Genomic DNA, 16903 nt, shown 5'->3' with positions numbered 1-16903 from the left:
TGCAGCATCACATGGTCTGTCAAGCCCTTCACCTGTGACAACAATGAAATCCTATCACAAAACAAGCCTTACAGCGAAATAAAAATTTGACAGGGAACTTAAAACGAGAACACGTCAACACTTTTCGCCATTTCAGAGTAGAACAACAGGACAACGACAGTTGCACACTCAACATCTGACATGAACACACAGACACTATATACTAATACTACAGCTGTAACTGGAGTAGCTGAAGTCCAGACAGTTAATATGACTGTTTATGCAGCGGCTGACTCCATCTGCTGGTTCACTTTTCCAAAACTGTACTACTGCACTACTCTTGTGTGGTACTGAGCAACTTCTGCGTAGTTATTTCAAGTGACATCGTTGCTCCAAAATAACCATAATAAGACGGTCACTAATGTATGCCATACGTTGGAAATGTAACGAGCCTTCACCGTCAATATGCAAAACTGAGTTGACATTTCGAAATGGGATTGTTGACTTTTGCATCACAGCAGCGGGTGTTAGCGTGCGAAAGCAGCGTATTGTCGCTCGGAAATGACCGAGAAGCGGCTGCGGTGCCGGGGGATGAGAGGGACCATGATGGTGAGCCCAGGCGCAGGAGGCGCTGAGGAGTTGCGGGGACGCGAGGGCAGTCAGCCGCCCGCGTCGCTGCGCCACCGCCGCTTCTTCTCCCGCAACTAACAGCGCCATCTAGCGCGTCTAAAGCGAACGACATACCGAGGTAGAGGACCGTAGTCACCAAGTTGAGGACACAATCACCGCTTTCCAAACTAACCAGAAAGCTGTGATCCAAATCTCAAACCGATGACTGAGCGCCTAGTTCTATTCAACTTACCTATTAGTCTAGTTCCATCGGTCTGCCAGGGTGTTTTACATAGTAATTATTAGTAGTAATTTTCTGATCGGAATATCATATCAAATATTAAAGTGAAAAAAAAAGGAAATTATATAATTTATATTATTATATTATCTTTTGACATATCATTTTAAAATCCAAGCTAAATGAACCTGAGAAAACTTCGATATTATCGCACGCATGTACTAGCAGATATGACCCCTCAGTCCGATCAAAGTCTCCAAACAAGACCATTTGGAGGGTGAGCTGTTTCTCAATTGACGTCTAGGATGGATTATGGGTTTCCTGGAGTTGAGATTTTCTGATTTTCACCTTGACCATATGACGATTGACCAGTTCCTCATAAACGTATTGTGCAATCCAAAACACCTGCCTTCACCTTTCTCCTCTTAGTTTGCACCCGACCAGCTGTTGTAATGTTTGATATCTGAGGTTTGACCTCTCGCTCTGCCTGAAGGTTGACCTGACAGCAATTGACATGAACTTTGTTCCAGATAACATTTCACCCGTCACATGGACAATTGTCAGCAGTTGCATCACTGGATCTTCATCTGCTGCCAAACAGCTTTGGAGAAATCTTTCACCCACGACTCAAATAATGATAGTTCTTGCCGTATAAATACTTGGATACAAATGTCTGGTTGTCATCAATCTACCTTTTTTTGAAAACTGCTCTAGTGTTTACGTGTTTCTCAGTATTTTTCACGAACACAATCCTCGGATATTTGAGTCGCTTCACATTTAAAATATGAAACTTGACGAATTGATGATTAGATTAGAGCAGATTTGTCACAGGATCAAACATTGAAGTTGACTATAACATTAGACAATGAAGATATACGCAAACTAACAGTATACATAAGAAGCCACATATTTCACAGTCTAAAAAATTAACAAACGTAAACTAAGTAATACCGTAAAATAAGCACACTAGTAAATAAAATAAATATTTCGACAAAATAAACTGAAACAAGACCCTCTTACAATTACAATTCTCCGGCTGGTTACGTGTTTTTCCCCCAATTTCAGTCGGTAAATATTGTTTAATGTTCAACAATAACAACACAAATGTGTCCAGTAATGAATAAATGACGTAGCAGCGTTAGGTTATTGCCGTTTTTTAATGAAAAAATACCGAAAAAGTTCGTTAAAAAATCCAAGCTATCCAGACTTCCGCCGTGTTCGTGACGTCATCGAGTGCGTGCTGCCCACTGGCTCTGACTCGGCAGCAATGGCGACAGCAGCCAGCGAGCGTTGATCTCTCTGCCCCGTGGAGGGTTTGTTGAGTCTCCAGAAGCGACCGTGGGTTTGCAGAACAAGCAGCGATGTCTTCTCACCACCTGTCAATAGCCGGGCTTCTCTCCTGACGTCCGGTAAGAACCGGTTTTGACGCGAGAGACGCGCGATTCTGGTGGTTTCTTCTCAACACGAAGTGCGTCGCCTCGCTGGAAAACACGTAAAAACCAAGCTACAGATTCCTTCAAGTAGTTTGCGGTCCATAAAAACGCGTTCAGCCAGGAACTACAAAGGAACACAAGAATTTAGCCTCTTATTTTGGCTTAAAGTTGCTTTCTTATCACTAAAAGCAGTTTCTACTTTCATTTTAAAACGGAATCGTCACGTTCGGATCCGGTTAGTACGAACCATTTAAATACAGAAAGTACGTTACAAGTTTTTTTTAAATATAATGAAATAAGTTTTGCTCATTTTTAATGTTTTATTTTATTTTTTACCTTTCCCTTGATTCTAAAAAAAACTTCTGAAAACAAAAATAAGTTGTATAAATAAGCGTGTCTTCATTGTAATGTCAGGGTTATTTTGCGGCAGAATGGTGCTTGGGAATATACGAATGACTTTCTTCGCTAAAATAGAGCGCAAACCTCTGACGCGCATCACTCCGGTCCGTCCCACTCTTGTGACCGACAACGCTTCTAAAATCCGGGCCTCGCTGAAGGGGGCGTGGCGCGGCCAGGACACCTTTAGATCCCAGTGATGTTTTGAAGTATTAAAAAAAGGTGCTTCTCCGGCGCAGACCGAGAGATGGAGCAGGATCCCCGGGCGGAGGCCTCCAGCATCTGCCAGCAGGAGCTCCTGTGCCACTGTTGCTACGACATCCTGCTGGACCCCACCACGCTGACGTGCGGGCACAGCTTCTGCCGCCACTGCCTGGCTCAGTGGTGGGTCTCGTCCCGGAAGAAGGAGTGTCCGGAGTGTCGGGAGAAGTGGGAGGGCTTTCCCAAAATCAACATCCTGCTCAGGTGCTCCATCGCTGCCGTGTCACCGGTTCAAGCCGGCGGGTGTTAACGGGGTCGGCGTTTCTGTGCCGCCAGGGAAACCACCCAGAAGCTTTTCTGTGCAGACGTGCAGCGGCGGCGAGCCGAGATCCAGGCTGATCCCAATGTCTCTCAGAGCTTGCTGGCTTTCCAGAGGTATTTTCAACTTCTGAACGGATAGGAACTAAAAGTTCATGTTTGTCAGATGTGTCCGCTCTGTTTCAGGCACGGTGGGAACTCGGGCAGATCCAACACAAGCCGGCAGAGAGGAGCAAAACTTTTCCTTTACGGAGCCTTCGCCGCCTTCGTGTGCGTGGCTGTAAGTGCGGCGCGGGTGGGGTCACGCGAGGTCGGCCCGTGCGCTCCGTTTGTCCGGGTTCATGTGGGTGTGTCGTCGTGCCTCCAGGTGAAGGAGGTGCTGTTTAGCTTCAGCCGGTCTTCACTGGCTCCAGATGACCAGCGGCCCAACAAGCCGGTGCCTCACTGGACCCCGGAGGAGGTGGGCTCCTGGCTGGATCAGCTGGGGCCTTGGACTCAGCTCTACAGGGAGTCCTTCCTGGAGCACAGCATCAATGGAAGGTACCGGAACATCACCTTGTCATGACGCTAGTGAGGAGCTGGTGTTGAAAATGCTGAGTTACCTAATGTAACTTCAGTTCTATGAATACGTGCCATGCCCTCTAACGGGTTTCGTATTGGTCACACTCCATGAGGTTGTTGAGTGAGGTCACCTGCAGTCGCAAATATCATCGCGTGACTGACTGGGGTTTTACAGCAGCGACCACTAGAGGGCGTCCCCCACTTAGTATTGGTGAAGGACTGAATTCCCCTGCTGCACGCAGGCGTCCCATGTAGCGAAACTACGGAAGAAATACGCATTAGTGCTCCAATAGATTGTTTTACCAAACTAGATACATGACATAGAGGGGAAACAAATGTTAGTATACAAAACTAAAACGCGAGGTGAACTGAATGAATTATAATGTTCTCGTTTATGCACATTGATCGTACAATATTTGGCTTCTTTATGTGTCTTATTTGTGTTCAATGTTTTGTGTTTTCCTTTTGAATTTGAGATCAAATTGTCTATTTATTTCTGTTTTAACTCATCAATTTTAATTGAAATGCTTTGTTAAATTTGATTGTTTTTTGTAATTCATAGAAATGATACAGTCAAACACATCGTAGTACATTACATTTTTCCCTAATAATAATATTAACAAAATAAAATGGGAAAAAAAACAGGAAAAAAGGCAAGTCAAGTTTAAATGCCTGTTTTTATCATTATTTTTTTGTCATAATGTATAAGTGATTTTGAAATTAAAACAACGTCCGATATTTAAGACTTCAATGGAGAATCTTGAAATAAATAAAGTGTAATAATAATAAAGGTTTCTCCTTGTGTTTTTTAACCAGAAGAGTTTTAGTTAAATTTCAGATTTTTTTTTCTGGCTCACAGTGTCAGTGTCAGTCACAGTGTGTAATGTGGCCCATCTGAAGTTGAATCAGCCGCGATCTCGCTCTGTCCTTCAGGCTGCTGTTAATGCTGGAAGAAGAGGAGCTGTTCAGTCCTCCGTTCCACGTCCTGAACACGGCGCAGCGCCGGACCATTCTAGCCGAACTGGACCAACTGAAATCCCCGCTGACCAAAACGCCACAGAACCTCTGGGAGTACAAGGTGAGCACGGTGCTGCCGGTTCGATTCCAGCCGGACTCATTTGATCTCGCTTGTGCAGGAGGAGAATTCGGGGAAGTCTCTCTTCCTGCTGTACGCTCTGAAGCGCTCGCCTCGCCTCACGCTCTTCTACTTGTATTTATTTGACTATTATGAAACCTTCCTGCCGTTCTTCTCCGTGTGCTGCCCGCCGGCGAACAACCGCACGGAGAGCAGCTTCCTCTCCACTCAGGTGAGGCTCACGGCGGGAACAGATGAAGAAACACGAGGCTTGTGATGGGTGGTGGTGGGGGGAGGGAGGGCGGAAGAGAAGTGGAGGGGGAGACTCCACAGCTGTAAACCTTCACGGGTGAGGGGTTCAGGGCGGTGTGAGGGGTCGGCACGTGAGTGGAAATATTAGAAATTAAGTATCGTAAAGGTATCTTTTAGTAGACCATGATTTGTTGTTATGCACTTACATAATAATAATAACTTCTGGATCATACTTTAAGTATGATAAAATGTCAGTGTGCATCGATAGACTTCTAGGAACATAGGTATGAATGCAAAATAAACACAAGCTAAAATCTAAAATTTTGCTGGATATATGGCACAATTAACAAGAGGAATAAAACTCATAAGAGAAAAGCTGAAGGCAAATGGAAATGGCTGAACTACCGTAACTCCCAGACTAGAAGCGTGTACTATTTTCTCGCCCTCTGAACCCCGCGGGTTACATAACAGTGGCTAAAGAGCCTCATGCTGCCAGAATATTGCGCAACATCACATCAAACCGATGAAATCAAAGGTGTTTTATTGACCTTAACGCCCTCAAAATGCGCCATTTTCACCTTTCAGGAGGACTGGAGATGAGTCAATAAAAGAAGTGAGGAGTTGATGATTCCAGTTCAGAACATTGGCCAGTTTGTTTCATGAGTCAGTTTCCATGCCGCAGCCCGTACCAAACTAGTTTAGACGTGATCCTCATGCATGTCTAAGCACCACAGATCTGTCTACGGTGCAGACAGCACCACTGCACTATTCCAGTGCGCTCTATAGTCCGGAAATGATGGTATTTAAACATCCCAACTGAGACCAGAAACGCTTGTACACAGACGTCATGAGGACTCCCCCCCTCAGATCCCCCACTCACCGTCTCTGTGCTCTCTCCGTCAGTTGGAGCCGGGTTGGCCACAGTGGGCGGAGTTCCTGGTCATGTGCCTGCTGCTGCCGTACATGCTGATAGCAGAGTTTGCGTGGAGCTGGCTGTCGGTCCAGTACTGGACCTCCCACTTCATCATCGTCAACGCCGCGCTGCTGTCCGTCCTGGAGGGCTTCGCTCTGTGGAGGCTGTGGAACCGGGCGGAAATCAGGTGACCCGACCTGATGCTGGTTCTGGATCCTTTACTGTAACTGAAAAAAGTAGTTCTTAGTTTAGTTAGTTTAGTCCTCACCGCTTCACTGCGTGATGTATTTTCCAAAGAAGGGCAAGTGTACCTAGGACTTGAGTGAGGTCACTATGGAAACAGTAATAAGTGGCTGCTCCTTCTCCTTCTCTGTCAGGACTCTGCCTCGCAAGATGTGGAACCATTCGTGGAGCATGATATTGCAGGGCTTTGCCTTCGCCCTCCTATGGCCCTTTGTTCCTCAGTTCGTATGCAACTGCTTCTTCTACTGGGCTCTGTACTGCAGCCCCGTGGTCAACATCGACCGGGTGGTGCGGCAGCTCATCTCTCCAGAGACGCAGTAGCCGCCCGCTTCGCTCACCGGCAAGATGGACGCTGAGGAGAAGCGCCACCTGCTGGCGAAGGTTTTGGCTGCCTGAGTGAAAGGACGAAGCTGTTCATCGTCTCAGTTCAGTTCGACGCCTTTGATAATTTGCCTTTAGTTGACAAAATGAATTTCCTGCACATTTGCCTCCTTTTTTTGTTGATAATAATTTTGTACGTTTGATTTTCTTATTTGAGAAATCGCTTTGTCAACCACAGTTCTTTTCTCATGGCTGACTTGCACTTTAACCTTTGCACTGCCGTGACCTTCTTCAATGGCCCCAAAGAATAAAGTTTTCTCACGTGAGCTCCACTCGGTGACTGTTGTCAGTGAGCTGCGTTTCTGTGCCGCCAGGGAAACCACCCGGAAGCTTTTCTGTGCGGATGTGCAGCGGACCCCCCACCACCACCGCCCCCCTACTTTTGTTGCACCGAGATTGAGCATCAATTCAACCCAAACAAATTAGAATTAACGGCTCATGAATTCGGCTCGATTTACCGATGGATCTACGTTCCCACCCTCAACTATGGTCACGAGCTTTGGGTCATGACCTAAAGGATGAGATGAGTTTCCTCCGCAGGGTGGCTGGCCGCTCCCTTAGAGATAGGGTGAGGAGTTCGGTCATCCGGGAGGAGCTCGGGGTGGAGCCGCTGCTCCTCCACATCCAGAGGAACCAGCTGAGGTGGCTCAGGCATCTGATCCGGATGCCCCCTGGACGCCTCCCTGGGGAGGTGTTCCGGGCATGTCCTACCGGGAGGAGACCCCGGGGAAGACCCAGGACTCGCTGGAGAGATGATGTCTCTGGTCTGGCCTGGGAACGCCTCGGGATCCCCAGGGAGGAGCTGGAGGAGGTTTGTGTGGATTGGGAAGTTTCCGAATGCTGCCTCCGCGACCCGACCACGGATAAGCGGCAGAAGAAGGTGAAGGTGAAGGCTCATGAATGCAAAGTTCTGGCCGCAGGTCGCAGGGGCAGCATCTGGGGCGAACCATACTGTACATTAGACGAGGTTGCCTTCCCACAGTGGGGACATTATGCTGGAGTTAAAAGATGAAAACTGTGGTAAAAAGAATAATAAAAAAAATAACGAATTGATGTCTTTGTGAAAAAAGGAAAAGTAATTTATTAAAAAATATTTTAGCACCTACCAATTATTGTATTGAAACACCAACGAGGTGAAACTGAAAAATAATGATTTAAAGTGTAAAATGAAAATAATAATGAAATGCACATCGTTTAATGATGAACTCATAATATTCTTAAAAAAAACTCAGAAATTACATAAAATACTTTGGAAATCACAATAAATAACGACACATTGGGTTTGATTAATTCTTCACATTTAAAATAAAAAAAGAAAAAAACATTAATGCCGTCTTCCTGTCAGCGACACATGTAACCATAGCAACGCAGGGATTGTCAAAAGGTTGTACGGATCCGCTACGAGCATAAAGCAGTTAAATTTACAAATAAAAAAAACAATAAATGCGCGGATATGAATCGGTACTTCACACATTTAATCTGCTCACAAAGCTGTATAGATATTCGTTGTTCAAGGCTCCATTCTAAAGTCTTCGCTCTACTCACAGGCACAACTTGCGCGACGGTCCCTGGCGTCATTGTTGCGGAAGTGGAAAGTCGACGTGGGGAAGGCAGGTTGGTCCGTCCGTGCGTGCGTGCGTGTGTGTGTGTGGACGTCTTCCACGAGAACCGCGCCGACATCCAATCCACTGGAGCTTCGTCTTCCGCCGGTCCTGTCAAGCAAATGGAGAAGTTGCGCTGCGCCCGGGGTGTGGTATAAATGGGCCGAGCAGCCGCCGACCGGCTGTAATGCTGCGGCGCGCGAGGCGCTCTCTCCGGCAGGTGCTGAGTCTGATGGCCCGGAGACCGGACCTGCTCTGCGGGGCGATCGTGCTGGGGGTCCTGCTTGTCCTGGCTGTCAAGTTCACGTGCGGGTAAGCGAGCTGTGTCGCCCAAATCTCGCCGTTTGGTCCTGAAAACGTCCCGTTATCTACCGGAGCTCAGCGATAGTAGTCACAATAATATTCTGTCGACAACCAATCAGAGCTGGGGATGGCGATCAGCTGACCTGAAAGCTTCTCACATAGTTTTACACTTCCAGTCTGACGACTTCATGAAGTGAGCTTGAGAACGGTGTTGGTAGGAGTCGGAGCTGAACTGGTTGATCAGGATTTCAGATTCACGCCCGCCTCACGGTGGGGGCCAGTAGAGGGGACCCCTCCTGGACGCCCCCCTTCACCTGACAGACAACTGACTTCTCAGTGTTCATGGACTGTTTCTGCCCCAAACTTGTGGCCCTCACGTGGCCGGCGTCTGACCCCCAACCGTGTGGACACCAGAGACAAGCGAGTCTTCTGATCCTCGTGTCAATATTGAACATTGGTCCTGTTTCTCTTCCCAGTCGAGCCAAGAATGTGGTGGCGGTAGCTCGTCCTCCGACGCGGTTCTTCTCTGCTGACGCTCCAGTGATCGACCTCTACTTGGGTCAGCTCGACCAGGTACGTTTCAAGGCCTCACCCAGACCTTAAGAAGGACGTGGTCCACTGAGAGCCAGCAGCCAGCCAAGGAAACATGCAGAAGTACCAGGGTATAAATCTGGAGTGCTTCCAGTGAGTGTTCCAGGCGCTTCCTCTCGGGTAGTCGCCCACAGCCGCTGCCAAAACGGACCAAAATACCTGGGCCGACCCGGACCATGTCGCCCTCATGGTCGAACAAAATCTGAGTGGAGCTGTGACTGAAAACAAAGGCACTCACCAGATAGGATGGTGTCCAGAAGAAGCTTGACAGGAGCATCAGTCGTGTCTTCTCCTGCAGTAGCTGGAGGGCTGAACTCTGGGCGGTGGAGGAAATCATCATCACGATTATTGAGTTCAGCATTTGCTCTTATTGAACTGTACATCTTTTATATTAAACCCACAAAATACAGGTTCAAATAAAATATCAGAATCAGAGATGTGAGTCAGAAAAACCATATTAAAACTGTACATAAAACAGAATTTTGTTCATAACTTAACATGCTCTATAGCAGCAAAAATATAAATTTAAAATGTGAAATGCCAAAAATATAAAATACTCTTTTTTTGCAGACAGTGTGGGAATGAAGAAAATGTAAAGACTGAAATGGAAGCGGGCAAAAAAATAAAAACACTAGAGAAGCTCCGATCAGGGTTTTTGCTGTCGATCCCCGATCACGTGGATTGACAATGAATTTGTAATGAAAATGATGAGACCTTCTGTGGACATGATATGAAAACATGAACCATTTTAATTCATGTTTTAATTTACCTCTTCAAGAAGGCAAAACATAGGGAAAAAACCTTGCAGCATGCAACAACCATTCTGTCAAAAGGACGACGGAAGAACATTTAATCTGATGTGAGACGTCACAGTTTGGTGAATCTCTGGAGATTCTTTGCTGTGTCCATGAAGTATTTACATACTGGCCGCTTGTAGCGCGACTCTGAGACAGAGAGCACTGGATTTATGACAGTTTCCACTCCGGACCTTTTTAAAAGTTTCAGATTCAGGTGGCTAGCGAATGCTGCACCTGACTCCAAAACGGCGACGGATCCAGTCGTTTCCGTCTCCGCGTAAACAACACCTGAGAAAGGCTGCTCGTCTGGCTCGATGAACTTCTTCGACACTTCTTTTGTCACGCTCGGACCGGCGGGTGTTGCTAAGCGTCAGCTGCGCCAACAGCTACTGAGGAACCAGCGCTCTCACTTTCATGAGCCTGGAAAACCCTGCATGCTCCGTCAAGTGCTGGAGCTTTAAATGGCGTGGTTTATTTGAACACTTTCCTGTGCATGTGCTTCATCAGAGTGCCGGCTCACGTGATCACTTGTTGTGATCGGCAGTGACAGGAAGTGATCGGCATTCACGCTGAAATCGGCCGATAACAATCGGAGCATCCCTAAAAAACACGTTAAAAACTGATCGAATAAATTGCTTGAACTGACTTGAATGAAGCTGCTTTTCAGGTAGTGCTCCTGAAGGCTAGAGGAGCAAAGACACAAACGCCTCGAAACATGAACCGACTGTGTGCTTATAAACACCTCCAAACTTGAGCAACAGACACAAATAAAGAGTCGGTGAAAATAACAGATTAGTGGTGAATGACTTTTTCAGTCTCCAATTCCAGTTGCATCACCTCGTACAGCGTGATGTCATCACCAGAACCTCCATGAGTGAGAGGTGCTGATGGATGGAAAGGTTAAAAGTCTAAAAACCACAGTGTCGTTCCGTCATGCGACTTGGTCTCCACGCAGCTGGTCCTGAATGGAGCGACTTGTGGTGGCAGCTGTGGAGGAGGTGATGCCTGGCAGAGGTGTAGGTGCCTCTGGAGGTCTGGTGAAAATGAAGCTTCGAGCACTTTAGGGTCCATGGATCGGGATCGTGCTCTCTGACCTCTGACCGTCCTTCTCCAGGTGGAGCGTCTCCGCAGCGTGGCCGAAGTGTCCCTTATCTTCTTCTACGCTCCGTGGTGCGCTCACTCCATGGCGGCGCGGCAGGAGCTGCAGCAGGTCGCCAGGAAACTGGCCAAACAGGTACGGGACTCGGCAGGATGACGGAGTGTTTGATCTCCAAACATCCCCAACATGTTCCTCTTCGCTGCTCTGTGTCTTCAGCTGTAACTGCCCTCACAGGGGGATACTTTTAGACGCTCATCCACTCGATCGAAGTAATGAGTCTGAGCAGCTGTGCAGCATGAATCCGAGTCACGTGACTGTTGTGTGTCAGCGTCCATGTTTCACTACTGCTGTATGATCCAGGTTCAGTTCGTGGCCATCAACTGCTGGTGGAACCACGGCAAGTGCAGGAAGCAGACGCACTTCTACCAGTACCCAACCATCCACCTCTTCTACCGCAGGTACGAGCGCTCCTCCCTCTGACGTCAGCGCCTGCGTCTGAGTTCGTCCTTCTGTGTCGCACGGCAGGTTTGGGCCGATAGAGTACAGAGGTCCCATCCTGGCTCCGTACCTGGAGAGTTTCGTCCTGCGGGTGGTGACGCCGCTGACGTACCTCCCCTCCCGAGCCAAGCTGGAGGAGTTCCTGTCCTGCCACGAGGTGAGCGGGACCTTCCAGGGCTCCCCCCTCCATAATAATTATAACAATAATGGAGGTAAAGTGAAACAGTTTTGGTTTCATTTCATATCTGGCAAAGGCAGCATCAGCTCAATGGCTAAAGCTTGTAACCAGAAAATATCTGGGTTTAAAACAGTCAAGGACAACTTTCCCTTTTAAATTTGAGTTGAAACCTCCTCACATTGCATATTTACGGAGCCCCTAAGGGGACATGACTGAAAAAAAAAAAGAGAGATCTGGCAAAACTGTGACATTCTGGGTTTATGCCACTGTTCCTTTAAGAGTTCAGTGGTGACCAGTGAGTGAGGGGGGGGCGAGATGCTGTGCTGGGGCTGAGACAGAGTTCTGTTTTTTGGGAGTTGTTGAGGAGAGCGTCTCTTTTCTGGAGACCACTACACAGTGTTTGAGTGAAATAAAAGAAGAACCTGAACGACGGCACGGCTGTTTTTGTCTACTACCAACAGACGCTACAATACTTTTGCAACATCTCACGCTGTTCAAATGTATTGATTCTTGGCCCCAGGGCCTCAAATTTGACCCTCGCTTTAGAGTCCTCTATTCCCCCTGTCTGAATTTGGACTGTGGGAGGAGACCTGAAATCATGCGAGCGTGTGGAGAACATCTAAACCGAGGCTCTAGATGTCTAGCTGGGCGTGGAACCTATCACTGTGCTGCCGTCTTGTAACTAGGCTCCTTCCCAGGATTTCTGTCTCAGCGTAGGGCGGGGGACCCTGCATGACATCCATGCTCAATAGCAGACAGTCCGCCACGCTGGACCTCCTCTCTCTGGATGGATTTGTTGACTTCAAAGCTCACATTTCTTCCCTCACAGCTGCGGGTGGTGGGCTTCTTCCAGTTCAACTCGTCTCCCCAGCCCCCGGGGTACCTCACCTACCTGTCCTCGGCCCTACAAGCTCTCAAAAGAGGTGAGAAGGAGAAGAAACTGAGTGGAATTCTCGATCGTTCCCGGCGTTATCGTAGCTATAAAGCTAGCTTCACATGCATGCGCGGCACTTTAGCCACAACACTGGCTCAGCATCTGTGAGCATCTGCTAAAAGCCTTAGCCTCATCCCAAGAGCTCCACTTCCGTTCTTCAGTCTGACGGACACGAACCTTTTTGCGGCAGACTTCCGTGGTGTGGTGCGTTTCGGCGTGGTGACGAGCAAACAGGTGGCAGAGGCCATTTCTATAAACCAAGACGAAACCGTTTACCTCCATAGAAGACTGAACTCCTCGTTGGTAAGCTCGGTTTCCCTGCAGGTTCCAGTCAACGCGGTAAACTGACGATGGAATGTCTCGTATGCAGATTTTCCCCCGCAGGGAGCGCAACTTCACCTCCGAGAGCATCTGCAGTTGGGTGTTCGAGCACCGCGAGAGCGTCCTGCAGTGGCTGCAGCCTCCTGGCACCAAGTCGCGCCTCCTGGAGCATGAGCTGGCCAAAGGTCCGGCGCTGCTGCTGTTCCTGCCGCACGATCCCACGACGTCTGAGCCCAACCCCGTCCTGCAGCAGGTGAGCCCATCGGCACAGTCGCCGCAGTGCTTCCAAGAGATGCAGTCGAAACATCACCTGCCAAATATAGGCCACAGCGATAGACTCACAAGCCTTTCTCGATCGTGAGTGGGCGCCTCCCAGGGTGGAAGAGACTTCTCACTCCTAGGAGGTCCCACACCTGGTGTTGGGGTTAGGATGAAGGCTAGGCTTGTGCCTCCTCCAAAATGGTAGGCCCCCTGTCAAGTTAATGGTGTCAGGGTTAGGATGTCCCCTAGGGTCGAATGGGTTTGCCCAAGGAGGTTCTGAGGGCCAAAGGTTTTTTCTGGGTGCTAGAAAACACGGCTTCAGTGGAGTGAATGGTCAGTAGGCCGTTTTCCAGATGTTAGTCTTTAGTTTCCACACCCAGTGACTCCTTGGTGGACCAGATTCTTGGGTCTAAGTTCCGACATTTCGTGGAGCTCCTCGCGACACAAAAAGAGCGTTGTGCCTGCTCCTGCTGGTTCAGGCACTCTCCCAGGGGGTGGCGCTAACAGCAGCTGGTGACGACTGCTGTGCTCTCAGGTGGCAGATGTCGCTCTGCGTTACCACTCCTGTGACCGGGACCATCACTCCAACTGGGACGGAAGCTTCTCGTCGGACTCGCGGTGCTGCCACTCGGTTTCCGTGCCGCGACCCGGCCCCGCCGGCTGCTGGCTGGACGTTTGCCGGAGATTCTCCCGCAGAGACGACGGCTGCGGCGTTTCCTGGAGGGACGTGCCGCAGACCCACCTCACTCACTGCTGCCTTCATCCGCGACCTGCTGACGCCAAGCCCTTAGCCTCTGTGAGCTGTTTCAATTTCGCGAGCAGCTACAGCCCTTCCAGCCGCTTCAGTGCCTGCTGCCGGAGAAGCACGCCTCGACTTCAAAACAAGACTCTTGCCAAAGACGCCCCAAAAGCTCCTCAGGAGCACGACCTCCTCTCCGGACTCAGGTGTCACACCAACAGGACGCTCAGGTTCTATGTGCTGGACGTTGCCCTCAACTGGCCTCTGGCCCTGAGTCTTGGAGCGGGAAACGAGAGCAGCTCTCCTCCTCCTCCTCAGAGGATGGAAGGACCCCAGGGAGACGCACCGTTTGCTGCTATTGTGAACCTCAAGGACGAAAGCCACTACGTTCTCCCTCGGAGTCCAGTGGCGACACTCACCCAGACTTTAGGTAAGTGACCCCCTTGGAGCAGAAGTCCTGAGCAGCTCTGGATCTGTGAGTCGATGCTTCTCTTGCTGCAGAGGCCTTCATTCGGAACTTCAGCACACCTCACAGTGTCCTACAGAGACACCTAGTGGGGCAAGAGAGCCAGAGTGGAGGGGAGCAGGAGTCGCACTCGCGTCCACTTATCGCCGAACTGACCACGTCCACCTTCCTGCCTTCGGTCATGCATGAGGAGAAGGTGAGACGAACGTCTTCCTCATGTGTCCCCGTGTCCTCTTTCGTGGACCTTTTTTCCGGGTGTCCTACGCGGACCCCGCCTGGTCAGCTCTTCTCAGTTTCAGTGGAGACACTGACAAAGATCCTCTCACCCTCCAGGACGTGCTGCTGTTCTACTACACCCAGTGGTGCGGCTTCTGCTCCGTGCTGAACCACGTGCTCATCCAGCTGGCCAGACTCCTGCAGCGGAACGGCTCCATCGCCGTGGCCCGGTAGGTCGGCCTCTCACTGCCCCAAGGAACACGGAGGTTCACTGAACACTGGCGGCTGGTTCTCCTCCCGTAGGGTCAACGTGGCACGCAACGATCTCCCGTGGGAATTCATGGTGGATCACGTTCCCTCGCTTCTCTTCTTTCCGAGACACAGGTGAGAACCCCAGCCACTGCCGTGGCACATCACGGCATCTGAGGGCCTAAAGTTGATGCTATATAGTCCATGCTTTTGTGGGAAAAAAAAGCAATATTCTACACTGTGCCGCGCAGCCTGAACTGCGATTTTTAGCCTCAAATCCACAACGCGATGTAACAGAATGTGTTTTTTTTTATACAAAAATGTGCCACGGAGGTGAAGAAAAAGGCCACTGACAAAATTCTGTCATGTGTGATCCAAAGTTTACATATGTCGTGTTGAAGTTTTCAGTTCTTTTTGGGTGTTGGAGAGCGAGAATAGCATTTGAGTCTTCAACCAAACTATCTCGCGCCTGCTGTTTACATTATCTTAGAGTTAGACCTGATAATGCGGCGGATCACGGCTGACCGACGGAACATCACTCCGTCGAACCGTCCTTCATAGTTCTGGATCACTCCTCGCTCTCAGAGAAGAACTCAGCCAGTGGGACCACTGAGAGCTAATAGTGACTTAGGTCTCTGGCATTTTGGGCCGAGTCAGTTCAGGTGTTTGGCGGAATTCACTTTCAGTGGGTCGGCTCTAAAGACAAAAGGACATGAGTTTTCAGTCTTATTTATGCTGACACTCGACTGTCATGGCCGCTGTGTCGCGGTAGAGAGGGAACGTCACAGGCTCGAGCTCCTCTCATGTTCGATGATCTGCTGGATCTCAGCCAAGCAGTGAACCTTCGGGGTTACATGTAAAACGGAGGTCAAGCGAACGCCGTCACCTTCTGTGTTCTTGTCTCGTAGGAAGCATCACAGCGTCAAGTTTCCGGATGACCTGGCCATCACGCTTCCAAACCTCCTGCACTTCGTCCTGCAGCACGCGGGGCCCCCGCATTGCCGCACGGACTCCCCCGGGGCCGACGCGGGTCTCCACGCAGAGTTCCTGGCGCTCCAGCAGGAAGTGGAGACGCTGCATCACGCCCGCGAGCTGCTCTCCCGCCAGCTGACGCAGCTCTGGCGGGAGAACAGGAGACTGACCTTTGACACCCGCGAGCTGGAGGCCAGGAACAGCGAGCTGCGGCGCGAGCGACAGCAGCTGGAGGAGCAGCACCGGCAGAAGAGCCGGCAGCTGGTGGAGGCCGTGAGGCGGCTGCAGGAGCTGGCCGACGCCTCGGAGAACTTGCTGAGGGAGAACGTGCTGCTGCGGATGCTGCTGAGGGCGCTGAAGGACCGGACGGGTGTCCAAGAAGAAGAAGAAGAAGAAGCAGCTGAGGAGGACGTGAGAGACGGACAGAGCAGAAGCAACATGACCTCCTGACAGTCAGAGGAGGCGAAGGCAGCCGATCAGCTGTTTAAAAGCACCGTCGGTGCTGTGAAATATCAGGGAAACCATCTGCTCAGTTACCGTGACTTCACAAATCCTCAAGTGGACGGTTCAAATGTGAACTTAAAAGTGACAAATTTTTGTGCTGCTGGTCTATTTTTAAACGCATCGTTTTTGGAATCACCCGAGTTTTTCATGCAAAAAAAAATAAAAATCAATGACACCTCAGTTTCCACGTCGACAATGGTGCCGTCACGTCCCGACAAGATTTAGGAACACGTAGGCCTCATACTCTGGAACAGCTCCCTGGAACTATCGGCCTAATAGCTCGAGCAGCCCCTAATGTCCGACTGTTAGAGTACAATGCCCCACTCGTAGTGGTTTGCGTGTTTCCACCCGGCAGTTTCGCCAAATACGATCGGAAGTTTACAACCCTTTCGAAGCCGTCGCTTGGCCACCGCGGGCGCCACATTTCTTTATCTAAATATTTTGTTTGAATGAATCAGGGTGAGCTGAGTGAAGCAGCCGCCCAGGAGAGCCCTGCATCTGGAAGGGTTGCTGTGACAGCTGCTGCTGAGTTCATCTCCGTTCACCTGTTTGTCTTTATAAAAGGTTACTTTGGT

The 16903-nt window shown here is 49.6% G+C and overlaps 2 protein-coding genes across 3 annotated transcripts; both read left to right on the top strand.

The window, feature by feature from the left end:
- Positions 1–2079: 2079 nt before the first annotated feature.
- On the top strand, positions 2080–7588 carry LOC128754702 (bifunctional apoptosis regulator-like). Of its 2 annotated transcripts, XM_053857507.1 has the most exons (9): positions 2080–2235; positions 2895–3120; positions 3193–3291; positions 3361–3454; positions 3542–3714; positions 4669–4813; positions 4872–5042; positions 5966–6162; positions 6353–7582. In XM_053857507.1, the coding sequence occupies exons 2-9, from the start codon at positions 2903–2905 to the stop codon at positions 6537–6539; spliced, it is 1284 nt and encodes a 427-aa protein (XP_053713482.1). In that variant the 5' UTR covers positions 2080–2235; positions 2895–2902; the 3' UTR covers positions 6540–7582. The 2 variants fall into 2 exon arrangements, with proteins under 2 accessions (XP_053713482.1, XP_053713483.1); XM_053857508.1 differs by lacking the exon at positions 4872–5042 and having other exon boundaries at positions 6353–7588.
- A 605-nt stretch (positions 7589–8193) lies between these two features.
- On the top strand, positions 8194–16559 carry txndc11 (thioredoxin domain containing 11). Its single transcript, XM_053857506.1, has 13 exons — positions 8194–8512; positions 8980–9076; positions 11006–11125; positions 11351–11448; positions 11516–11645; positions 12496–12589; positions 12791–12903; positions 12971–13174; positions 13718–14351; positions 14423–14583; positions 14721–14833; positions 14907–14987; positions 15761–16559. Exons 1-13 carry the CDS (start codon positions 8388–8390, stop codon positions 16272–16274), a joined length of 2484 nt encoding a protein of 827 aa, XP_053713481.1. The 5' UTR covers positions 8194–8387; the 3' UTR covers positions 16275–16559.
- The last annotated feature ends 344 nt before the right edge of the window (positions 16560–16903 follow it).

The sequence above is a fragment of the Synchiropus splendidus genome, chromosome 2, assembly GCF_027744825.2.
Source record: "Synchiropus splendidus isolate RoL2022-P1 chromosome 2, RoL_Sspl_1.0, whole genome shotgun sequence".
Taxonomy (NCBI): Eukaryota; Metazoa; Chordata; class Actinopteri; order Syngnathiformes; family Callionymidae; genus Synchiropus; species Synchiropus splendidus.
The sequence above is the reverse complement of the archived record's forward strand: the minus strand, read 5'-3'. Positions and strand labels throughout refer to the sequence as shown.